Raw genomic sequence first — 26,873 nt, forward strand, 5'->3', positions numbered from 1 at the left:
TTTTAACGTCGCTCCATGTTCATTATTTGTACTTTCCTTTTCCCATATCCTTTGTTGTGTGTTCGATGTGGGATTTATCTCAATCTCTCTTTTTTTTTTTTTTTTGGTTGCATTAATATGAATATTCCTATGGATTATCATAGTTTACAACTTCAAAGTCTATTCATCAGCGTAATCTAATATGAGTTCACCATAGAACAATTACAGTTAGTAAATTAATTAATTAAAAAAAGGTGCTGTACAAGCTTTTTACAGTCAAAAAGCGGAATTTCCGAATAACCAACGCTCTAGAAATTTATGCAAAATCCTGTAAAGAAAAAAAAATTGAAATTTTTATTGCTATTATAATTTATAAAATATATTAAATATACCCTTTTTTATTAAAAGTACAATACTACCACATAATTCATTTGACTTGAAATAAATTTAAATATGATCGCTCTCATTTGACTTAAAATAAGTTAGAATGTGTTTGACAAACATTTTACTTAAAATTGTTGTGTTTTTAAAAACGATGAAGACATGTTTAGAAAATTGGATTTTAAATTGTTGCTATATGTATAAAGAAGAAAAAAAAAAAAAGGACATTAATTCTGCAAGTATTTTCATAATTATTAAAATATATTTCAATAAATACTAAAAATATAGAAAATAAAATAAATTATTAATTTTATTAAAAATTATGCTTAAAATTGTTGTGTTTTCAAAGCTATGAAGAGATGTTTAGTAAAATGGATTTTCAATTGTTGCTATTATGACATGTGTATAAAGAGGGAAAAAAAAAAGGACATTTTATTTCTTAAAGTATTTAATTATCAAATATATTTCAATAAATACTAAAAATAAAGATAATATAAAAAAATATTTTTAAAAAAAATTGTTTAAAATTTGTGTGGCCTCAGAATCTAGGAAGGCATGTTTTGTAAAATGGATATGTATAAAGAAAAAAAACAGACATATTTTATTTCTTAATGTATTTTCACAATTATTAAGTAATATTTTAGTAAATACTAACAATAAAGAAAATAAAATAAATTATTAATTTTATTAAAAAGAAAATACAAATATTTCATTTCAAATTGTCGTTGCTTATATAAAGACAAGAAAGGACATATTATATTTCTAAAACTATTTTCATAATTACTAAATTATATTTTAATAAATACTAAAATAAATTATTAGTTTTATTAAAAAGAAAAATGCGAAATATTTATATTTCAAAAATTGTTCGTTGCTTGTGTAAAGAAAAAAATTCATAGCTGTTAAAATATATTTTAATTATATTTAAAAAAAAAGAAAAGAAAAGAAATTATTAATTTTATTAAAAAGGAAGGAATATAGAAAAAATCTGAGCGCTACTAGTGGCGTGTATGGCGCGAGTGTTGATAACAGGGTGACAGCCAACAAGTCAAATTATTATTTTTTAATTTCATAAAAAATATTAATAAATTACTATTAAATGAATTAAGAATTAATTGGATTTTTCAAAGTTACTCTAGGTATCAAACTGATGAATGAATAATAAGTTTAAACTGTCATCACTTTAAAAAGTAGTTTATCAAAACCTTAGTATCATAATTTTAAGAATTGACTTAATTATAGCAATCCCAAATATACACGTTTTGTATTTAGTTTTTATATATAATACAAAGTAAGAAACAATAGAACTTTTAAAATATAAAATTAAATTATAAATTTGGTTATAGTTTAGAAATAAATTAAATATAAGTTAAAAGTTTTTATATGGGTTAATGGCTAGTGCCTATTAGATAGATCATGATGTAAGCTTGTTGATGAATTATACGTTATGCAACAACCAATAATAATTGTATAATATAGTGAAACTCTTTTATTTATTAGATGAAGCCTATCTTTCTCATCATATAATATATTACTCTTTTTTTATTTGCTTTCAAATGATAGCTGTATTTAACTAACCTAACACATATCTGCATCTTCTAATTATATTTAATGTTTATACTTCGCCAAACACTATTATAATCCAATCTTGCCTGTCAAACAATATCATTTATAGCCATGAGCTATCAGGTTCACTACAGGAACAAGGTAAGTCTTCCACTATTTAATTTTAAAATTTGTTTATTGTAATGCATTTTTACACCTTTCGCAATACAACAATGTTAGTGGAGGTTTTTACGTGGACACCTCTAAGGTTTGGAATTTAATATTTACACCCGATACAAGTTAGTGAAAAGCAACAATAAATGTATACGTGTAATTCACATCGATTCAATATATATTATCAACATTAGATAATTAGATTTATTGGAGAATAATGGATGAATTCATGTACTAAAAAAGGCATCATTTACTATGAACTTCTTAACAAATATAATATCGAAATTATTGAAATTTGCATAAATTTTAATTAAATCTTTAAGTTAGAACGTCATCTTAAAATAGAATTATAATTTTGAGGCTTTAATGAAATTTGAGCATAATCATAGGATCCAAACTATTTCAGTGAGTCAAATAACAAATTAAAATAAATAATGCAACCAATTATAAATCTATTGTAACGGAAAAACCAATATCAAAACATCCCTAATTCAATAATTAACTCTTTAAATTCTTTTGCCTGTTATATTTAAGGAGTGTATACAAATAATAATTTAATAATTAACTCTTTATTTAGTTTTTGCCTTCTATGATAAATAAGTTGGGATACTGTAATATAAATTGACTTTAAATATTTTTTGTCTTCACATAAAATCAACGAGTGAGGATATAGTAACATACAAAATATAAAATTAATGAGTTATGATATAATAAATATCAGATTACTTAAAAGATTATTTTCTATTTCAGATCATAATTTATCTTAAACTTATAAAACAGAAGTACAATTAACGAAATATAATTTCATTAATTATTGAGTAATGGCTGTTGAAACAATCAGCTTGCAAGTCCGCTCTAGAATTGCCACGTCTAAAATTATGAGAAAACATTATTGTTAATTATTAAAAGTAACAAATAAAAATTATATAATAAAATTGGACAGGGGCCGCGCGAACGCAGGCCCCCACTGCCACAAATTATGACGTAGGCTCTCCCAACTTGGGGAGACCTTAGGGTAGCACCCCTCCCAAGTGCAATGGAGGTCACTGCCCTAGGCCATGGGCCTCCTTGATCACCCATTGACCCCGTCCAGGTAAGTATAATTCTCGTGGGCTTTGTACCTTTTATTTATATCTCTCTTTTGGATTGCTTTTTCTTTTGTCTATGCAATGTGGGATTCATCCTTAATGCTTTTCATTTATCGTGAAAGCTCAAATTGATTGAAAAATACCCATAAATTTTTTTCATTTCATGAAAGATTAAAAAAAAAACTAGCTATTTCTATTTAATACTATATTCAACTATTTTAAATAATATGAATACCAACCAATGATTAATGCTCACAGTATCACCTAATAAACTTCAATTATTTTGAGTATGATTTTATTTAAGAACTCTGAAAATAACCTTTTCATTTGGAGTAATGACTAGTGTAGTTTGGTATTTTTGTATTTAACTGAATTAGTTGGTCATAATGTAGGCATAGATGTTAAGTAAACTTCACTTAAACCCCCAATTTGTTTTAATTTGAATTAGTATCCCAACATTTTGAGATTGTTTTGGAAAGGAATGAACCTTTAGCCCAATCATATTTCGTTTTAGACCTTGATTTGAGGAGAATTTTGAATTTTGATTTACTCAAAAGTTGGAACTTAGAAATGCATTTGATGCCCGAATCCATATCATGTATACGTCAATCCAAAAGTAGAGTTTAACCAAGATAAATTGTTGTTTCTTCTTTCTTTTGCTTACCTTTATTACTTCATCATATTCACACTTGAATTACACTTTTTTTTACAACATTGTAAAATGTATTTTGTTATTCTAAGGGAGCCGCCCGTCTGCTACTTAAAATTGACAATTACCCAAAAAAAAAAAAGTAAGAGAATTAATTTTTACCTCCTCCAATTTATTACTATCCTCAGTTTTATATATATAGGTATAATTTGAACAATTTATCCTTAACAAAAGTTACTAGATGTACATGTAGACGTAAAAATCTACCTTACGGAAAAGGGGGGTCTGATCCCTCGAGGTTGAGCCACTACTATCTACTGTACCTACACACGTGAAGCGAACGGAAAACACTAGGGTGGTGTTTGCCGTGGCACTCCGACGCTCAAGTCAGCAAGGCTAAAAGGCTAATATAGTGAGGGCTAGGGAATGAAGATTACGGAAGTCTAGTCGGGGACTGTGACTATGGCGAATAAGTGAACTCTCGAGTTAAAGAGTTTAGGCTGTGAAGGTGTAATGTCGATGTCTTTTGTAAGGGCTGGCCTCTGCTTATATAGTCGTCTGGTCTTCCAATCCTAGTGGGAGCAAGATTCCTGGTGTGACTGTGATGCCAACCCTAAAAGAATCAGGCCGTATCAGCTGTCCTTACGTGTCTAATAGAATTTAATTCCGTTTAGGAGAATGACCCTCAAGTGGGAAAGTCCTCAGGAAAGAGGAAGACGACCTTGAATAGGGGATTGATCAAGAATGGGAAAATGTTGAAGGGGCTATGGGCTCTGGGCTCACCCATAGGCCTAGATATTGGACAGGGCTTAAGAGGCTCGCGCCCATGTAGTTCGGGCCGGTTATACTTCGTATCAGATGGGGCTAATCCGAATTGGGCCTCTGCAAGATTAGGCCTGGTCATTCTTTACCAGTGATCTTGTTTCCCTATTTGGGCCGAGGACGATTTTTGGCCTTAACAGTACACTTATAATCTATTTTATATTTTCAATTTTTAGATAAACCCTATATCTATATCTTTATAATCATTAAAACAATTTTTTTTTTTAATTTCAAATATTTATTTGGTTGACGAAAATACATATATTGTTAACACTATGGAGAAAGTAATTACACAACAGGATAAACTTAAATCTAAAGAAGAAAAAGTATGTGTTTGTTTTGTTATTTTGAGTAGTATTTTTGAAAAAGTTGAGTTGAGTTATTATTACAAAGATTGGATTTGAATTTGAAATGTGTTTGGTAAAACTATTTTTTAACCTCCTACATTTGTTAATTGGTTAAACACCCCTTACAATAAAAGTTTTAAAATTAACAAAAACACCCACATCCACACCCACCCATTAAATGCCGGTAGTCGGTCACCACCATCGGATGGTGGTTAGAAGTCGTCGGAATGGCACACGACCGACTGGATGTAGCCGGTTGGGGGTGTTTAGTTAAATTAACAAATCTAATGGGTTAAAAAAATATAAATATTTTGAGTTAAATAGAATAAGATTGGATTTTGAGAATATTGAAATAAACATGTATTTTGAACATGATATGATTGAGATAGGGAAACAAAGAGGGAGCCTAAGTTTCAAATTTTAAATTGGAGAAAATAGTTATAAACAAAAAAACCTAATTAAGTTTGAAATTAGGAAAATGGTGTAAAAAAACGTAATTAAATATGAAATTGAAGAAAATAAATGTAAAAAAAAAAAAAAAAAATTAAACTTAAAATGTTAATTTTCGTATTAAACAAGGTTTAAAGATTTAAAAATAATAATAATAATAATACAAAGAGGTATACTTAGCACAAATTAGACCGGGCTTAAGAATCACTCGTCAAAAAACATAGGTTAGTTCCACGTGCAAGCAAAGCAAAAGCCCAAACAGAGAATCAAACAAAAGAGGCAATAGAGATAACAAAACTTGGGAACTTTCTTTACCCATCACTACAAGCCACCAAAAGAATAAACACAAAATGCTCTTTCAGTTTCAATTGTTATTAACATTTTTATGAACCTGGGTCACTCTACTTCTTACATTCATGCAAATCCATTACTTCCCATTTGATTAATTTATGGTTTATTCACCATTAACGTTGCTATGGGCGCTCAGAAGAGCATCCATGCTGGCAAAGGTCTCTATTTTTTTTTTTTTTCTACTTGTTATCTTTAATTAGTACACGATTTTCATTCATTTAGTTATTGATAATGTATTCTTGTGTTCTTATTTGCAGCCAAGATTGATGTTAATGTTGATTTCACTCACAAACTTTGTGCTTCTTTGATGTTTCCTCCTCCCAGGTTTTTTTCCACAACTCATTTGTTTTTTTATTATTATTTTTTTAACACATTGCAATTGTTAGTGTAATTGAGCTTCCTCTGTCACTGTTTTTTGTTCAACAGGAACACTGCCAGTCCCCTTTCTCTTGTAATTGGCAGGTGGGTATTTTAGTTTTGTTATTATGTTATAGTTTGTTTCTGGTTCTGTATGAAATTGTAACTTTTTTCTTTTTTATCTTGATTTTTATTAGTGATTAAGAGTAGAGATTTAAAGGTTGGTGTAAAAAATGATTCAATGTGTTATTTGCAGTCTATGCATTAAACATCCAAATTTATTTGGTGGAAGTGAGAAGCTTGATGTATCTTGGGATAAGGGGCTTTATGATTCAAATGTGTTGTTAGCTTATAGAAGGCCAAGACCTGAATGGCTTTCTCAACAGTGTTTTGTTGTTCAGGTATATATCTCCACATTTCTTTTAAAGCCATATTTTCCCTTGTTTTATATGGTCTCTGGTGAGTGTATTCAATGGGAGACTACAATTTTTATTAGTTTGGACATTTTAGGGACTTCTCAAACCAATTTGGTTTAATTAATAGGAACCCTATTGAGATTTTGTAGTGAAATTTTGATTTTGTGCTGGAATTCAGGGTATATGTGTTTTAATTTTTTAAATTTGTGCAGCATTCTCTTTCACCAGAAATTGGGGTCCATGGAGTTCCCATTGACAATTTTTCCCGCTCAGGGAGTGGAGGAGTGAATTTGTCTCGTTTATCACTTGGGTTAGATATGAGTGAACCTACAAGTTCCAGATGGAGCAGCACGACTAGTATAAAATTTGAGGTTTGCTGAAGATTCTTGACTTATCACTTACTACAGTATCTACAGTCTACTTGGCATCTAAATTTTAATAGTTTGTTTATCTGCAATTCATGAGTCTATTACTTATTCGGTCGGGAGAATAACTACGTTGAGGCATGCAGCATGTTCGTCCTGTGAATGATGATTGGCGCTGTATAAGTAGAGATCTTGATGGGTTTCCTGTGACTTGCAGGTGATTGAGATTTGCACTTCTGCACTTCAATGATACGATGATCTGATTTCTAATTTCCTTTCTTTTTTAAATGCTCGGTATGCAGTGGTAGCACCTCTGACAATATGTTAGTTTTAAAGCAAGAGTCTCGATATGCAAAGGCAAATGATCACAGTTTTTCTCGTGTAAAGTATCTCTATTTGCCAATCTACAGCGCAATAATTTTTTTGTAATTTGATTTGTATTATAATTGCTATTTTTCTTGTGTTCCACTAACTCTGTGAGTTGCTCATCTTTTCAGTTTAGCATGCAAATAGAACAAGGAATCCCAGTGCTGTCAAAGTGGCTAATCTTCAATAGGTTCAAATTTGTTGTATCAAAGGGTTTTAAACTTGGACCAGCATTTCTCTTGACTAGGTGAACAACATTTCCTTTGGCTCAATTATGCTTGGTTATTAAAACATGTATGTTGGTAAGCTGTAGTTCATAGCAGGAATGCTGGGAAGCTAGTATCTGATTCAGGAGATCAGCTAAAAATCTTAGCAAACACATAAGACAGTTTCAGATAAATTGAAGATGCCATACTGTCTTGTTTTTTATCGGAATTAGGAATTAGTAAATTGATGGAGAAAAAGGAAAAATCATGACTTACACTATATGAACTACAAGAAGAAATCGTCAGTTTTTATAAAGTAAAATGGTTAAATGTACTACAAGTGGATACCTTGGCCGACAAATCGAAATTAAGTGAACAACATTTCCTTTGGTTCAATTATGCTTGGTTATTAAAACATGTATGTTGGTAAGCCATAGTTCAAAGCAGGAATGCTGGGAAGCTAGTATCTGATTCAGGAGATCAGCTAAAAATCTTAGCAAACACATAAGACCATTTCAGATAAATTGAAGATGCCACACTGTCGTTTTTTTATCGGAATTAGGAATTAGTAAATTGATGGAGAAAAAGGAAAAATTATGACTTACACTATATTAACTACAAGAAGAAATCGTCAGTTTTTATAAAGTGAAATGGTTAAATGTGCTACAAGTGGATACCTAGACCGACAAATCGAAATTAGGTTTTATATTCTTGCTTTGTTTACATCTCACTTACTTTTTCCTCTTATAGTCTGACAGGTGGCTCCATAGTTGGGGACATGGCTCCTTATCAAGCATTTGCAATTGGGGGTCTTGGTAGTGTGAGAGGATATGGCGAGGGTGCTGTTGGATGTGGACGATCATGTCTGGTTGCTAATACTGAATTAACATTCCCTCTGGTATGAAATGGCTTTATCTCATTATTATTTTTACTTAGCCTTGAGTTGTAATAACTTGTATATCATATTTGTTGCCTTTAATGCCTTGGCTATCTGGCTGACTCATAACATTCGCAGTCTTCTTGTACATACTACAGTAAATAATGTTCAATATTTCTGGATTTTTTTCAACTACTCTTTGGCTCAGAAGACTCATTTATAATATAGATACATGCCATGCAACAATGTCATGGCAAATTGTGGACCATTTTGGGTTACTTCTAACTACCTATTTTCCCTTTTTAATGGCTGAAGTCTGCTTCTCTGATTTGAAATTCCTATAATGCCTATCTATTATTTTTAGTATTTTGAAAAATATATAAAACTGTTTGTTTATGAGTACAAATTGCTTCCAACAATTTTGGTTTTTGAAAAAGTGCTGTTTGATGCAGAATTTCATTGTGAGCATCTAGAGAAGTTATTAAAATTTAAAGTTCGATCTGTATCTGAAGCCTGTTTTGTGCAATATCATGTCTTTTATTAAAATAAGATTGAATACCAGGAATTCAACTATCAAAAAGCCTAGTAAATATATATTTTTTTTGTTTGGTGTATGTAAATATTATTTCTTTTTATGATCATACGGAGCAGTCTTCTATTCAGGAACAGTGTCAACCAACTCTGTCCTTACTCGGTTAGAAGTTAGCGAGCTATTCAATAAAAAAAAATGTCATTACAAGGATAGGTGGTTTAGAATTCTGGCAGTGGTATGTTCAGTATTATTCTAAATTTATTCAATGGCAGGCCAAGTCCATTTTTTTTTTTTGGTGGTTAATATTTTAATCTCTGCCCTCTGTCCTTCTGTTCAGTATTACTCTGTCTGCTTGATTTTCTTAAAAAGCTCATGATATCTTTATTGAGATTTCCTAAATTTTGGTAGTGAACAAAAGGCATTCCCCACAGCTTTTGTTTTCGAGTTCAATTTCTTATGCAGTTAGTCTGGTTATGAACATCAGAACCAATTAATAAAACAGGGAGATGTATTGATTATGCTTGTTATGCGGTTTTGGTAGTGTTAAAGCAGAAGGTTGGTTCAGGGTTCTTTAGACATGTCCTACCACTTTTACTTTAATGTCTGATTTTCTGAGCAGGAACTTCCTGAAGGTTCCAGCTGGATGTTTTAAAGGATCTGTATTCAGCTTTTTGAGCTAACTTGTATAAACATTATGATATCTAACATTAAACGAAAAAGGGATTTTCCAAATTCTTGTGGCCTGCATAAAACTTGTCTTGTCCTATGATTATTGAGCATGAGTTTCATGCACAATGAACAAAGAAATACAGGATGTGTTTCTCGTTTTGTTTTCACTTGTATTTTGCTTTGATGTTCTAATCAGTTGTCTGCATTATATGCCAGATATATGTTGTGTATTCTTGGAATAATGATGATAAAAAATATAGCTCCCTTTGGATTGAGACAATGTATTCAAAAGCTCGTTAGTTGCCTCTGAATTAAAATGCTGTGTCTGCCTCCCCATGATTCATGAGGCATTTTCCTAATTTCACTTCTGTGCGCGATTGTGTCTCCCTCTCGCCAAGCCACTATCACAAGTGCAAACAAGGAGGCACGTCCCCTGCAAAACTGAACAACTATGTTTATATCTTAATTGATTGTCTATGGTTATTCAAGTTCTTATATATTGCTGTAGTACTTTTTCTCTGTTTCTCTACTAATACATGAAACTTGAATGTTGTTGAGGACACCCTGGGTTACAACGATACATTTCATCATAGAAACAGAAACAGAAGCAGAAGCCATACTAAATGAAGAGTCCCTATTCTGTGTGGTTTTTTGTTATTACTTTTATTCTGCTGCTTCTTTAATTACTATTTCTTACTTTTTTCTGCTGATTAAACTGTATTCCTAATTTATATGCATGTCTTTTGTTTAACCTCAATTAATTAGTGGTTTTGTTTATTATGTTTGCTAGGATGTGGTTACAATCTTGTTAACTTTGTATGGGCTTTTAACCCGCATTCTTTATATGGTTAAAATTTTTATATGGATCTAGTTGCTACAAGGATTTATATATATATATATACATACATACATTTATTAGAAAAATAAAATGATTAGGGCTGAAGAAGTTTGATATATTCTAGTGGTGCCATAGTAGCAAAATATCATGTATGTGGATATCTGCATTATCATTGGATTGCATACGCGGTGTGGAATTGGCATTTGATCAGATCAAGCTGATCTTCAGTTTTTCAACTAACTGGCAAGAATAGAATTGTCTTTTTAGAAACATGAGGATAAAAAAAGAGAAAAAGTGAGCCAGCTTCTTCATACTTAATAAATTGTGATAAGTTCTACATCTTGTCAGAAAGTGTCTTGTGATTAATATTGGAAAGTTCATTAGGAAAAATGAGTGCTTTTGTCACTTATGATCTTTGAATATTTCTACTTGTTGAGCTCTGATGAATACCCGGAACTTTTCTTACTGTTTCCAGAACAAGATGTTGGAAGGTGCTGTTTTCTTGGATGGTGGTACTGACTTGGGCTCTGGTCGTCAAGTACCAGGTGAGTTTCATCACCATTAAGATACAATCCTACTTCCAAAGTTTAGATTTTACATACCGTTTATTTTTTTCATGAATTTGTCCCTAGTAACAGACTAAAGAGTTTTGTCAGTATTGTCTAGTAAGGACTCACAATGGTAAACTATATAGGCGCAAGAAATCTTTAATTTTTAGAATAAACATGTTACTTCTAAAGCCTAATTCAAAAAATGTACATCTGACATTTCTAATTTTGGTCTGAGACGTTTTCTCCCTACTGATTTCACTTTGGTGGTCTATGTGGCCTCAATGCAGCTAACCATGATGTTTTTATAATTTGACTGTTCATCTGCTACGGTGTTGGCATTGCAATGCTCTTTTGGAAACTTATATTTATGGTAATAGTTGATTTGGGACTTTCAGGAAATCCAGCAGTGAGACAAGGCAAACCAGGATCCGGAGTAGGTCTTGGATATGGCCTGCGATTTAGGTCTCCTTTTGGTCACATGCAGCTTGATTGTGCTGTCAATTCATTCCAACAGAAAACAGTCTACTTCGGCATCACCAATCTTGCTCCATAAAGGTCTTTCGCCTGAAGAAATTTGCAAATTTCATGTGTTTTCCTCACCTGAGTAAAAAGATGATCCCCGAATTGGGAGAAGGGTGGAAGGGGAGGGATGAGTTGCATAGTATAAGGATAATATTTTTCAAGCTACACTAGCCATATACACAACATTTTCTTACAAAATCAAAAGAGTATTGGAGTGTTACGTTTGCTTTGATTATTGATTATTAATTTTATTTTTTGCTAACATTTGATTCTTGACAAATGTAATATACAAATATTGTTTTCAGTAGAAGATGAATAATTTCATGAATTAACAATATTGTTTTCAGTAGAAGATGAATAATTTCATGAATTAACAAAGTATTCTTTTAATGTGAAATGTTTAATTCTGTGCACTTGTATTACTTAAACCACTAATTCATGGATGATATTCAAATTTATATCACTTGGTAAAAGTGTAAAACCACATATTATTAATGAACCACATTAAATTTGTCATTATATAAAGTATTTTTGTGTCTTGAATGAAGCGTAGATTTTGTATTTACATTATCATTGAATAAACCAGAGTCTCAGGTGACACTTATTCCTGCCTAGAATTTTGTTTTTCCTTTGTAAATTGAAGAATCAGTTTAATGATTAATTAGATAATTCTATGAACTTTATACGTCTAGAACTAGAAGAAGGATTTAATAATTTATTTTAAAAAAAAAAAAGATTAATTAGGTGGGACATCATATGGTTACAAAAATTCAATAATACTATGTTTACTCACGAACTTATTGACTAGCTTACTAACTTTTTTAAATATAAAACATAATACGGGTATCATAAATATAATACATATATTATATATAATTTTAACAAAGGTGAATAAAATAGTTAATAAATTTGTGAGTAAATATAATATTATTGTATAAAATTAAGCATAATATATGTACTATATATAATTTTAATAAATGTAAATAAAGTGATTAATAAATTCATAAAATGATTAATAATTTCGTAAATAAGCACACTATTATTGTACAAAAATTACATGCTTGAGCCAGAGGTGAAAGCCACCTCAACAACCCCAACTAATAAAATTTGAAACCTCGTATTCTTTTGTTACTAATAATTTATTAAAATAATTCAACTTTATTAGTTCCCACCTAACCTCCAGTGTCAGCGTTTCATTGGTCGGCGGTTAGTTTTTTTTTTCTTTTCTTTTTAAATTACAAAATTGCTCTCGCTCTCTCTCTCTCTCTGGCACAGAGAGAGAGAGAGAGAGAGAGAACATAGTAAATCAAGCTTTTCTGAATGAATACAAAATGATCCCACTGTAGAAAGCGTATTTTGTGTGATTGAAATTTAACTTTTCATGTAATTACATGTATTTCGGTTTTACTGTTTTCATTTTTGGTGTATTCTCTATATTACAAAAACACTCCAACAATACCTATATTTATAACCCAAATTTCGACATCTAAAATATTAGTTTTATGTAGCTTCAAATTAATCAATTTCTTTTTTTTTTTTTGAAAGAAGTCATAAAAGAACATGTTTCAATCATTTTGAATCTTGAATATCAAAAGAAATAATTTAAAAAAAGAGTAATACTATACTTACAAAGAAATTTTACAAAGATTTCAATATAAAGTGATGTGGCAAAAAATGAATGGAAGAGTGAATTTAATGAGTTTGACTTTTTGTTTCACTCTTCTATTTATTTTTTGCCACCTCACTTTGTATATAAATCTTTGTAAAATTTCTTTGTAAGTATAGTATTATTATTTAAAAAAAAACAACTATATATTATTGACTCTATTTGCTACTAAAAAAACACTTAAAAGTATATTTACATTAAAATTCTCATAATTTTTTTTTTTGCACATAAAATAATTTACGTAAATTATTGCCGCCCGAAATTGAAAGGCTACAGAAAATTAAATTAACTTCTTTTAAACAAAAAAAAAAAAAAAATCCAAATAACTATTAATTAAATTTACATTCAAATGAATAAAAAGTTAAAAGTAAAATTTACCTAAATATTTTTAACTGTTCGTCAATATTGGCTATTGGTCATACTTGCTATGTGTTATTACTACAATGAATATCTTCTATTTTATTACTATTATTTGAAAAGTATACCCTTATTGATAATTCTCCCTTTTTATTAATAAAGTTTTTAGATATAATTTTTTAGAAAATAATAAAACTTTATTACACTTTTTTGTTTCCCCAAAATATTGTAAGTGGATCTAAATGATCAATCTGGGAACTATTGTTTTAGGCTTGCCAAGATGTTGAAGACATTAAATGGATGACAAATTTTACAAAACTAATATTTTCCCGACAAAGTTCAATAATCTCAACTATCATTCTTTAATATTTTATAGAACGACCAATAATAAATTAGACTGAAATTTTCTTTAGAATAAAAATAACAAAAGAGCCTTCATTTCAACTAGGGCTGTTAACAAGCCGAGCCGAGCCGAGCCGAGCTTTTAGCTTAACGAGCTCGGCTCGTGAAAAGAAAGAAAAATGCGACCGAGTCCGAGCCTCTAATTTCTTGATCGACTCGATTCGTAAAAAGAAAAAAAGTTCGATCCTGGTCGCGAGCCAGCTTAACAAGCTGAGTTAAAGCCGAGTTAGAGCAGACTTGTGAGCCCGCAAAAACATGCAATTTTTTTTTTAGATTCGGTGCAGATTTCTCTCTCCCATTTATTGCTCTTCTCATTCACTTCTTTTCCCTTCTATTTATTATTTGATTTGTTTTCTTTCTTTTCTCTCTCTCCATACTCCAATGGCTCACCTTTTTTTTTTTTTGGTTGTTCCTTTCTTTCTTTCTCCCCGTTTCCCTTGCTCTCTCCAGTCTCCACCAACTTTGAAGTTATTCTCTTCCTCTTCTCTTTTGTTACTTATTACTCTTTGCTTTCTCTTTTTTTTTTCTCTCTCTAATGACACTTGTTTCTCCTATTTTCTCTTTCTTTCCTTCTTTCTCCTTTTTTCCTATTTTCTCTTTCTTTCTTTCATTCTTTCTCCTTGTTTCCCCTGCACTCTCCACCAACTCTGATTTCTTTCCTTCTTTCTCCTTGTTTCCCTACACTCTCCACCAAATCTGACGCCAACAACTTGCCTAAAATGGTTTGGTTTGGTTTTAGGGGAAAGGATTTTAGTCGCGTTTTTAGGGATTTTAACATCAAGGTGTTCTTTGTCATTTTTGCAAACTTTTTGTTTTAAAAATTTTAGTTTAATACTCTATACTTAATAAAACCCTTAAAACACCCCTAATAATTCGAGCCTAGCTCAGCTCGCGAGCCTAACGAGCCGAGCTGAGCCGAGGCAGACTCAAACTCGGCTCGTGCTCTCTCACAAATCAAGCCGAGCCGGCTCGATTCTAGACGAGGCGAGCTGTTAACGAGCCGAGCCGAGTCGGCTCGTGAGCGTGTCGCCTCGTTGAACAGCCTTAGCCTTCAATATCAATATGTATAAGCAACATAATGGCCATCAGCTTTGCTTAGCTTCAAATGAGTCAAATCTTTTTTTCATTTTAGAAATATAAAAAATAAAAAACAAAAGAATGCCCGTTAATTATTTTGAATTTAATATTTAAAGACCGTAGTTACAGCTAGGGGTGCAGTCGAGCCGAGCCGAGTAGTGGTTGGCTTAAGCTCGGCTCGGATGTATTGGTAGGAGGCTTGAGCTCAACGAGCTTTGGCACACGAGCTTGAGCTCGACTCGTTTAAGAAAATGAATGGTTCGAGCTCGGCTTGGCTCGGCTCGATTATTCAGTTATTATATAAGAATTTAAGAAAACGACATCGTTCATCTTGAACTTAACCCACCTTCTTCTTCTTCCACTGCCCCTCCCACTAACTTATCAATCGATGCTGAAGAATCCACTGAGACCAAAATCCAATGCCTCATCTCAGAACATTTTTCTGATTTCTATATATATTAAATTTGGGTTGTTAATTTGTTAAGTGGGTCTTTTATTATTCTTCTGTAAGCGAGCATAAAACTAGGAAAAGAAAAAGTGTTAATGATTATCTTTGTTTTTGGGTTTAGTGTTCAAAATATTGAAAACAAGTTGAAGCTGCAATCGACGATGGCTGATGTTGCGGTGTGAAGAAGTGAAGATGACGGTGGTGGAGGTGGAGGTGAAATAAGGTTAAAGGGAAAATGTCTCTGTTTTAGGGATTTTACGGCGTGCAGGTGAAATAAAGTTGAAGGGTAAACGAAGGCTAGTCGTTGAACGATAGTAGCTAAATGAAGGCTGGACAACGGTGGCGTCTTAGATCTTGCGGTGTGAATTGGTAGAGGTGAAATACAGTTGAAGGGAAAATGTCTCTATTTCAGGGATTTTACGGCCGAATGTCCTTGTTTCAGATTTTAGGGCAAATTTGAATACGCGAGTTGAAACAAATTGATCGATCTCACGAGCTCTCCTACTTGAATGATGTCTCGAGTTTCTCAAAAGTTTGCGAGCAGTTTGAATTGAACCCGAAAAGCTCAACATTATTCACGAGCTTGAAGATAAGCTCGAACTCTTGAACTACTCGATTTTCTACGAGTCGAGCCTGAGTTCGTCATGAGTCGATCCCAAATAGCTAACGAGCTACTCGATTCGACTGCACCCCTAGTTACAGCTGATAAAATGTTGTTATTATCATGTTTTTACATCTACCGATTTAATTAATTTATTTAGCATATTTATCAAAATGTAGAAAGTAATTTATTGGAGGAACAAAACTTTTGATATGTCAACAATTGAGGGTGGATGATGGCACTTTCCCAGACAACAACATGCTAAAATTATTCCCAAAGTTCGGCAGGTGCGGTTGATAATGAAGTGGGCCACCCAATGGGTCCATTTAAAGGGAAAAAGTCAAATATCCCGGCAATCATAAAGGGGTTGTGGCCCATCATTTATGTACATGCTCTTGTATTCTACTTACATTCAATACCCCACTTAATAATCATCAATGCTCAGGCTACTTTAATATATACGCATCAGTAGTTACACAGAAGAATCCATAGGCATAGCAGGCTAATATTATTAAGAAAAACCAGCAAATAAATAATAGAAACATGAAGACAGTTTTAAAATAAAAAATATATTCACATATTTAATTACATCCGTACGCATCTCCTACAACAAATTTAATTCTCTAATAAAACAGGCGGCTTTATGATAGCAAATAAAGGAGCTTTCACAATCACAATCACCAGCCAAGTGGTTAACCAACACCAACAAATCTGGGAACTATTGTTTTAGGCTTGCCAAGATGTTGAAGACATTAAATGGATGACAAATTTTACAAAACTAATATTTTCCCGACAGAGTTCAATAATCTCAACTATCATTCTTTAATATTTTATAGAACGACCAATAATAAATTAGACTGAAATTTTCTTTAGAATAAAAACAACAAAAGACCCTTCATTTCAACTAGGGCTGTTAATGAGCTCGGCTCATGAAAAGGAAAAAGAATTCGAGCTGAGTCCGAGTTGAGCCGAACCTCTAATTTTTTGACTCGGCTCGAATCGTAAAGAGAGAAAAAGATTTCCTTGCGAGCCAGCTTAACAAGCCGAGTTAGAGCCGGCTCGCAAGCAGCAAAAAACATGCAATTTTTTTTTTAAAAATTCGTTGTAGATTTTCTTTCTCTCATTTATTACTCTTTCTCTTTCACTTCTTTTCCCCTCTAATTTATTATTTGATTTGCTTTCTTTTCTTTTCTCTCTCTCCAAACTCCAATGGCTCATGTTTTTTTTTTTTTTTTTCCTTTCTTTCTTTCTCCCTGTTTCCCTTGCTCTCTCCCGTCTCCACCAACTCTGAAGTTATTCTCTTCCTCTTTTCTTTTGTTACTTATTACTCTTTGCTTTCTCTTCTTTTCTCTCTCTCTCTAATAAGGCATGTTTCTCCTATTTTCTCTTTCTCTTCTTCTCTCGCTCTCTCTCTCTCTCTCTCTCTCTCTCTCTCTCTCTCTCTCTCTCTCTCTCTCTAATGAGGCATGTTTCTCCTATTTTCTCTTTCTTTCCTTCTTTCTCCTTTTTTCCTATTTTCTCTTTATTTCTTTCATTCTTTCTCCTTGTTTCCCTTGGACTCTCCACTAACTCTGATTTCTTTCCTTCTTTCCCATTGTTTCCCTGCACTCTCCACCAAATCTAACGCCGACAACTTGCATAAAATGGTTTGGTTTGGTTTTAGGGGAAAGGATTTTAGTCACGTTTTTAGGGATTTTAACATCGGGGTGTTCTTTGTCATTTTTGCAAACTTTTTGTTTTAAAAATTTTAGTTTAATCCCCTATACTTAATAAAACCCCTAAAACACCCCTAATAATTCGAGCCTAGCTAGAACTCAGCTCGTGCTGTCTCACGTCGGCTCGATTCCAGACAAGGCGAGTGTTAACGAGCCGAGTCGAGTCGACTCACGAGCGGCTCGCCTCGTTGAGCAACCCTAGCCTTCAATATCAATATGTATAAGCAACATCATGGCCATCAGCTTTGCTTAGCTTCAAATGAGTCAAATCTTTTTTTCATTTTAGAAATATAAAAAATAAAAAACAAAAGAATGCACGTTAATTATTTTGAATTTAATATTTAAAGACCGTAGTTACAACTAGAGGTGCAGTCAAGCCGAGTAGTGGCTAGCTCGAGCTTGGCTCGGATGTATTGGTAGAGGCTCGAGCTCAGCTCGAGTTCGACGAGCTTTGGCACACGAGCTCGAGCTCGGCTCATTTAAGAAAATGAATGGCTCGAGCTCGGCTCGGCTTGGCTCGATTATTCAATTATTATATAAGAATTTAAGAAAACGACATCGTTCATCTTGAACTTAACCCACCTTCTCCTTCTTCCACCGCCCCTCCCACTAACTTATCAATCGATGCTGAAGAATCCACTGAGACCAAAATCTAACGCCTCATCTCTGAACATTTTTCTGATTTATTATTCTTCCTTAAGCGAGCATAAAACTAGGAAAAGAAGAAGTGTTAATGATTATCTTTGTTTTTGGGTTTAGTTTTCAAAATACTGAAAACAAGTTGAAGCTGCAATCGACGGTGGTTGATGTTACTGTGTGAAGAAGTGAAGATGATGGTGGTGGAGGTGGAGGTGGAGGTGAAATAAGGTTAAACGAAAAATGTCTTTGTTTTAGGGATTTTACGGCGCACAGGTGAAATAAAGTTAAAGGGTAAATGAAGGTTGGTCGCTGGACGGTAGTAGCTAAATGAAGGCTGGACAACGGTGGCGTCTCAGATCTTGTGGTGTGATTTGGCGGAGGTGAAATACGATTGAAGGGAAAATGTCTCTGTTTCAGGGATTTTACGACCGAATGTCTTTGTTTGAGATTTTAGGGCAAATATGAATACGCGAGCTTAAACAAATCGATCGATCTCACGAGCTCTCCTACTCGAATGACGTCTCAAGTTTCTCAAAAGTTTCGAGTAGTTCAAGTCGAGCTCGAAAAGCTCGACATTTTTCACGAGCTTGAAGATAAACTCGAACTCCTGAACTACTCGATTTTCTACGAGTCGAGCCTGAGTTTGTCACGAGTCGATCCCAAGTAGCTCACGAGCTACTTGGTTCTACTGCACCCCTAGCTGCTGATAAAATGCTATTATTATCATGTTTTTACATCTACCAATTTAACTAATTTATTTAGCATATTTATCAAAATGTAGAAAGTAATTTATTGGAGGAACAAAACATTTGATATGTCAACAATTGAGGGTGGATGATGGCACTTTCCCAGACAACAACATGCTAAAATTATTCCCAAAGTTAGGCAGGTGCGGTTGATAATGAAGTGGGCCACCCAATGGGTCCATTAAAAGGGCAAAAGTCAAATATCCCGGCAATCATAAAGGGGTTGTGGCCCATCATTTATGTACATGCTTTTGTATTCTACTTACATTCAATATCCCACTTAATAATCATCAATGCTCAGGCTACTTAATACATACGCATCAGTAGTTACACAGAAGAATCCATAGGCATAGCAGGCTAATATTATTAAGAAAAACCAGCAAATAAATAATAGAAACATGAAGACAGTTTTAAAATTAAAAATATATTCACATATTTAATTACATCCGTACGCATCTCCAACAACAAATTTAATTCTCTAATAAAACAGGCGGCTTTATAATAGCAAATAAAGGAGCTTTCACAATCACAATCACCAGCTAAGTGGTTAACCCACACCAACCTATTTACTACTTTTACCCATTCACGTGATGTGATGTGATGCAATGCAAAATTCAACTGTCGGCAGCTCAAATTAACATATCACCAAACAAAGAAAATCCAGCCCAACATAAACTTCCATGTTTCTTTCATTATATAATCATTTTATGTAAACGGCTATGAGATTCTTAGGTTGAAATTGTCCCTAGATTCTTATAGTAACTCATTGGACAACAAATATCCACAAAAATTGAAATAGAGCATTAAGATTACATACCCAAATTCAGAAAGAAATTCCAAAAAGGAGCCTGATTTAGCCCAGCTTCTTCTTCATTTTTACTCTCAAACCATCACTTTTCTCTCACATTTGTACTACTGTACCACTTTTGCCCACATTTTAGTACATCACATTTTATTAATTTTTCATACAATAATATGTACAAATAATCACAAAACAAAAAGACAAAATCCACTTCTTCCTACTACACTTGCCATCACTATTTGTTACACAATCAAATCAAATTAAAGCTTTAACAAAACTACCTGTTTTATGCTTCCACTAATATCTCTTTTCAATCCCTTGTATGTAAATAGACTCTAAAGTTTGGAGCTTTGGGGTTGGTAGGTTGTGGGCACTTTACGCCTCTTCAAAACCATATTCCCCTCTTAATTTACTCCAACAATCTCTCCATTTACATTTTCTCAAAACTCTTTTTCATTTTTCCTCCTGCAAAAAGTAAATCAATGAATCAACTAAAGTTGCAAGTGGTAAACAAAAATATACATGGTGCCAATTTGACATCAAAAGAACAAGAAACACAGCAAGCAATTTCTTTAGGCATAATAGTTGCATTGCGTAATATTCCAGATAAAACAAAATGTTGCATTGGACAATAAAGATACTTCTTTAAGGAACAAAGATGTGTCGGTCACAAACGGAACATGCTTATAACACAAGCCAACCAAGGCTTTTAATTTCCATTTGAAAAAATAATCTTCACTATCTCAGATTCAATGAACTCCCACCAAATTCAAAGCCTTCCCCAAAATAGAGCACAAAGAGAGCGTTTGGGTGTAAACATATTTCTGTAAAAGTAAAGCTCATTCGAAGAACACCTATCGAGTGCTTTTCACGAAAGCACTGCAAATCATTTTTCAATCTTCGAAAACACTTTTGTCCATTCATAACAATATCATATAAATATATAAGTGTTTTTGACATTTACTACTGACTTTTAAAACCACTACCAAACGTACCATTAGAAAACATTAAAAAGATACAAACTTACGAAAAGAATCTTCTCCTATAAAGTTAACTTCTTAATTCAACAAGGTAACAAAATCTCTTAAAAAAAAAAAAAAAAAAAAAATTACATTTATAAAGAAAAAGGTTCAATTAAATACTGAAAATTCGCTCACAATTCTTGAATTCAACTTCGGTGTGCTGTGATAAACCTCAAAAAATCATGACGACTAGCTGAAAGCACCACCTACTCTTTACAATCTCCACCACCCACAACAACGCTTTAATAAAACACCCCAAGAAGAGGACACCAATACATCATTTCTAGGTAGTTGCATCTGTAAAACAAATGTAGATAAAATTCCCATTTCACCAAGTTTACCTAAAGTTCAGAGTTTTGATACCGCTGTAATGGTACAACATAAACTATTTCTTCTAGCATGAAGCATCACATTTCTAACATGAAACTTCTGTTAAAAGTGCTACATTTCACGTTTAAAAATATGTCTAGTTAACATTCCCATTTTCCTTAAAATCTAACCTATAATTGATCCTTCACTTCTTCCTAACTTAACTTACAATCCTTCGCCAACTATAACTCTGCACTCATTAACTCACCCAGTCGACTCACAATTGCAGATAATGAAGTGCCAGAAAGAAGTAAAAAAATTAATTAACTCACCAGGAACAACTCTTGATCTTGATCAGTCCCTGAAAATGACTGGATCTGCAATTTTCATCAACGGTCTCAAACAATCCGGCGAGAATTTTCTCGCAAACAAGTAAGACTCCGAATGATTCGACTCCCTCAACTGATGAATAAGCTGCGGTGATACTTCATTGGGCCTGTACGTGTATGGGTGGCCGTTGGTGGTCCCGGTCCAATTGACCCGAGTGACCGTGTAATGGGTACACCCATTCGGATCCTGCATTGATAACAAAGTCGGAAAATAATGCTCTTCTGGATAACACTCATCCGACCTGTAACACGGTTTCTTAAATTTCTTCCAAAGCTTCCGATCTTTAATTACCACAAGCGCGTGCTTACGTGTCAAAACAAAAAACTGAGATCCAACCCTAAACCGATCGAACGGCACTTCCGGCGTCATCGCGTACCGCCCACGCGCAATGTACCGCTTCCATAACCGTGGATCTTTCGAGATTATCTCGATAAAACTCTTGTACCGAATTCGGACTCCGAACGCGGTGGTTGACTCAGGCGACGACGAGTAATCAAAGGTTCTAGAAGTGAACAGCGAGTTGTAAACATACCGAAACGAATGCAGAGGGATGCAGTGCTGCGAGACGAGCGCGAAGAACGCGTTGGCCGGGTCGTCGAGGATGGCAGTAGCGAGAAGCCGACGCGCGGCGGAGACGAGTGTAGGCGACGCGCGGTAAGTGCGTTTAGAACTAATAAATTTATCGGCAAAGACACCCGATGGAGAAGTGATATTAACAGAAGGATCGGCGTGGATGTAAATGTTGTAAAGATTTTTGTTAGATTTCTTAAAGAAACGGTTCCAGAGAGGGGAGAAATGGAGGTCAGAGTTGGTGAGGAAAAGAAAAGCGATCTTGAGTTTAGGGTTAGAAGAGGACAAATGAGAGCGGGAAAGAGAGGAGGAAGAGGCAGCGCGATTGAAGAGAGAGAGGTCGTCGAGTTCGTCGGGGAGAGGAATCGGCGGGAGAGAAGAGTGAGGGGAGAAGATACGGGGGGCCAGGAGGAAGAGAATTGGGAGGGAAAGGAGGAGAGAAAAGGAGAGAACAAATGGGGTGGAGAACATTGAGAAGTTGAGAGGCGCAATTTTTGAATCAGGGTTAGGGTTTGGAGTGTGGTGGGGGGGGGGGGGGGGGAGGAAGAAGATGAAGATGGAGGTGAAATGGTGAATGGTGGTGAGTGTGTGACAGAAGAGGCTTGGTTTTGTTTTGGGTTTTGAAAAATTTCGTCCACCGTACAACCAAGGGTTTTGGATAATAACAAATGCACCCAAAAAATTGATTACTTGACTGACCAACAAATACCTTTTTTATCTAATTATATTTTCTTTTCAATTTATGGTTATGGTTATGGTTATGGTTATGGTTACGGTTGTTATGTTTAACGGAGGGGATGGGGATCTAGAAGCCTTGGCACTCATACACATACAATACAAGTCGTACCTCTGAATTTTCAAAACCAATAGCAGAAAGCAGTTAAGCTATACCAAAGTAAATATTTATTCGCGTAAGAGAAATATTTATTTGAATAACGCAGAAGACTTCACGAAGGCATACATGATGGGAAGTTTTTCAAAGTAAAAATTGAAAGATTTAAAATCTAGAATGCATTAAAAAATGGAATTTACGTTAAGTCAAATGTGCATATATGTCCAAATTACAAGATGGCATTGAATACAATAAAACACGTGATAAGGTAGTATCATCATGTAAGTGTCGAGACTGAAGTTGAAAATATATCACAACATAATCTTATGATTTTATTTAACGTCTTAGAGGCCTTGGTATACAAAATCCAACTCTAACATAACAAAAATTCAACCTCTTAGCATAAGCAATGCCCTTATCCGTACAGAGTTTGCTTATTGCCTTTTAGCCGTAATTATTCATTTCTTATATCTTATTTTGTAGATGTTGAATTCTAACTGTTTGTTTTTTTGTCATCCTTCAACTGTTGCCAAACTCAATAAAATCTTTTAATACCTGCTCCGACCCGCCTCATGTAATATATCCTAATAATTATTACATTTTAAAATTATAAACCCTAATAATTATTACATTTTCTAAAATAAATCAATTCAAATCTAAATTACACTTTAACACAAATAAATAAATAAATCCAAATCCCAATATCAAGTCATAAATAAAATAAATTCAAAATCAAATTAACAATATAACATAAATAAATTAAATCCAAATCCGTTTCAATTTCAAACGTTGATTTCCAGCATTAGAGCCAGAGGTAATATTTGCTTCACCCAATTATATTGAATCCATCCTTAATTGGACTTTCACCCCATCATTTAACTCATTATCATCTTCATGTACAAAAATTTCAGCAAAAAATGAAAATCATAAGTTAAAACTTCTAATTTTAAACTTATTTAATTTAAAATAGCAATCAAATTACTTCAAAATTCTTATGTTGAATCATAATAATAAGGGCGATCACCAACACCAACAGGAATAGATCCTTCTCTTTAAATTGTTTGTTCTAATTCATCATAGTTAAGTTCATCAACCTCCTCTTCATTGTCAACTATCCAAAATTCATTTTTATTGACAATTTCATAATCAATAAGATCAAAACTCTTTTTCTTGTACCATAATTAAATATTAAAAGCATGACAAATAAAAATACCAAAGAAAATAAGAGACAATAAGAAAAAGACTAATGCATAATTGTCAATGTTTTATACCTATTTTGCAAACGCAAGTTATAATGAACAAAAACAAGATCATTAAACCGTTGATGCTCAAATCTATTGATTTGGCTAGAAATGACCCGAATAGATCTGATCGTTTCTAGCCAGATCCACGATTATCTGGTTATTTCTGACTATTGATCTAGTCGGAAACAACCAGATCGGTGCACGACTGGCTAGATCCAACTAGTTGTGCATCATTTTAGTGATTGTCGGCATTGGTGGCGGGCAATAACTTAGGGTGGGTGTGGCTGATTGTGTTAGAAATTAAACTTTTATGTGGCTAGGGTACTTTAGTAAAATCTCTAATGTAAGGGGTTAAAAGCAACGGATTCAAAAAATAATATTATATTAATATTTAAAAACAAGGACAATTTAGTAATCTAGATAATATACTCACAAATTTATTCCTCCCAACCAAGCATATCCATATTAATACTCACGAATTTATTCTAATTTAACCAAACACATTTCCTTAAACATTCATAGTAATTTTTAAAGTAATATATTTTTCTATTAATATAACATTCCCAGTAATATAACATTCTCTGAATCAAATGTACCCTAAATAGTATCTGATGCTTGCTACTTTTATTCATGATTTGTTTAAATAGAATTGAAATACAACTTCTTCCTAAAGAAGCAATTACCAAAATACATAAAAACAAGTAAAGGATTAATTGATTAATTCTAACTTATTGAAACTAAGACGTGAGTTAAACTTCATAAATGTAATTAAAAGTTTTTATGGTACACCTTATAGTCGATAATTAAAAGTATCCATGGTACATATCACTATAATGTTATAGTTTGTACTTCGTAGAGAAAAATTATGATATTAAGAAAATATTACTGACGTGGTACGATATAACAAAAACCAATTACATATAAAGATAGATAAAAAGAAAAAATTAAGAGATGACCTAAATTCACTTGATAGTGGTGTAAATAATGCGGTTCCTTATAATATTCTAGAATTTTTCTTAATCCACCCATTTGAGAGAAGAAAGAATAGAGGAATATGTACCTAGGATCAGTTCCTTTCCCAATTGCAACTTCATAAAATTTATATAATTTGAAGAGCTAAATAATGAAGCTTATTTTTATTTTTATTTGGTCCTATTTGTTTATCGGCGCTTAGCAAAACAATCTGAATATGCAGACAAGAAAACGAAGAAAATCACCAGTAATGACAATTTCAGTCTTCAGCCAATTTCATAATCAACCCTGGACATGTTTCTGCCCAATCCCTGCAAAATTTGGATAAAACCTATGTTAACAAAAGTGAAATTAATCAACTTTCTAAGATCTCTTTTATGGGGCATTTGGTTGGAGAGGTAATGTGAGATTACTATAATTATGTTATTTTATATTATTTGATTACCATATTTGGTTGTCAAGTGATATAAGATTCTAGTAATATTTAAATACCAATAGTATTTACTGTTAGTAATATTGGAGGTAATCTGATTACTTCTATTTTCTTAGGTATTGTAAGATTATCAGGGTAATTTTTTTTTTTTTTACAATTCTATCCCTTATTAATAAAATTTTAAGACAATAATGCCTTTATTTTTAAATTTATTTGCATGAATATTCTTTTACTATTTCACCCAAATTAATTAACTTTTTAGACAAAATTACCCTTGAATTCAAAATAAATTGCAACCTACCCTAGTAATGTGAGATTACTAGGGTTATGTTATCTTATAGCACTTAATTACCACGTTTGGTTGTCAAGTAATATAAGATTCCAATAATCTTTAAATACCAATAGTATTTACTGTTAGTAATATTAGAAGTAATCTGATTACCTCCATTTTCTTAGGTATTGTAAGATGGGTAATTTTTTTTTGTTACAATTTTATCCCTTATTAATAAAATTTTAAGACAATAATACCCTCATTTTTAAATTTATTTACATGAATGTTGTTTTTACTATTTCACCCAAATTAGTTAATTTTTTAGACAAAATTACCTTTGAATTCAAAACAAATTACAGCCCACCCTAGTAATATGAGATTACTAGGGTTATGTCATCTTATATTACTTAATTACTATGTTTGATTGTTAAGTAATATAAGATTTCAGTAATATTTAAATACCAATAGTATTTATTGTTAGTAATATTGAAAGTAATCTGATTACTTCCATTTTCTTAGGTATTGTAAGATTACCAGGGTAATTTTTTTTTTTTTTTTTTTTGTTACAATTCTAATAAAACATACCCACTAATTTATTCCAACTAACCAAACACATTTTCCTAAAGATTTTCGGTAATCTAACTTTCTAGTAATCCAACATTCCCAGTAATCCGATATTCCCTTAACCAAATGCACCCTTTAGTTGTACACCAACCAACCTAAGAATTTTAGTATCTGCGGAGAGAGATAACCGTTGAAATAGATACGAAAAATGAAATAAAATTGAATATGAAAATAATTAGGAAATCCATTAAGCCATATAGAAGATGAGTAAGATTTCTTCAAACTTGAAAATAAATGCGCATCCCGAAAAAACCAAAAAAAAAAAAAA

At 32.8% G+C, this 26,873-nt stretch overlaps 2 protein-coding genes and 1 non-coding gene across 4 annotated transcripts; 1 reads left to right on the forward strand and 2 right to left on the reverse strand.

Annotated features, from left to right (window-relative positions):
* Positions 1-3,018: 3,018 nt before the first annotated feature.
* Positions 3,019-3,180, reverse strand: LOC116125529. The gene has a single exon (XR_004127354.1). It is a non-coding gene; the product is annotated as a U1 spliceosomal RNA (small nuclear RNA).
* Positions 3,181-5,725: 2,545 nt separating this feature from the next.
* LOC116125524 (outer envelope protein 39, chloroplastic) lies at positions 5,726-11,604 on the forward strand. The gene is made up of 11 exons (XM_031411235.1): positions 5,726-5,944; positions 6,044-6,110; positions 6,213-6,248; positions 6,400-6,544; positions 6,772-6,930; positions 7,071-7,141; positions 7,227-7,305; positions 7,422-7,537; positions 8,247-8,394; positions 10,888-10,957; positions 11,359-11,604. Exons 1-11 carry the CDS (start codon positions 5,911-5,913, stop codon positions 11,514-11,516), a joined length of 1,083 nt encoding a protein of 360 aa, XP_031267095.1. The 5' UTR covers positions 5,726-5,910; the 3' UTR covers positions 11,517-11,604.
* Positions 11,605-19,723: 8,119 nt separating this feature from the next.
* Positions 19,724-22,776, reverse strand: LOC116125525 (glycosyltransferase BC10). 2 transcript variants are annotated; one of them, XM_031411237.1, is made up of 2 exons: positions 21,602-22,774; positions 19,724-20,403 (listed from the first exon to the last, which is right to left on the reverse strand). In XM_031411237.1, the coding sequence occupies exon 1, from the start codon at positions 22,698-22,700 to the stop codon at positions 21,624-21,626; it is 1,077 nt and encodes a 358-aa protein (XP_031267097.1). In that variant the 5' UTR covers positions 22,701-22,774; the 3' UTR covers positions 19,724-20,403; positions 21,602-21,623. The 2 variants fall into 2 exon arrangements, with proteins under 2 accessions (XP_031267097.1, XP_031267098.1); XM_031411238.1 differs by lacking the exon at positions 19,724-20,403 and adding an exon at positions 20,432-21,257 and having other exon boundaries at positions 21,602-22,776.
* Between the last annotated feature and the right edge of the window lie 4,097 nt (positions 22,777-26,873).

This window comes from Pistacia vera, unplaced genomic scaffold (assembly GCF_008641045.1).
Source record: "Pistacia vera cultivar Batoury unplaced genomic scaffold, PisVer_v2 Contig167, whole genome shotgun sequence".
In the NCBI taxonomy this organism is placed as follows: Eukaryota; Viridiplantae; Streptophyta; class Magnoliopsida; order Sapindales; family Anacardiaceae; genus Pistacia; species Pistacia vera.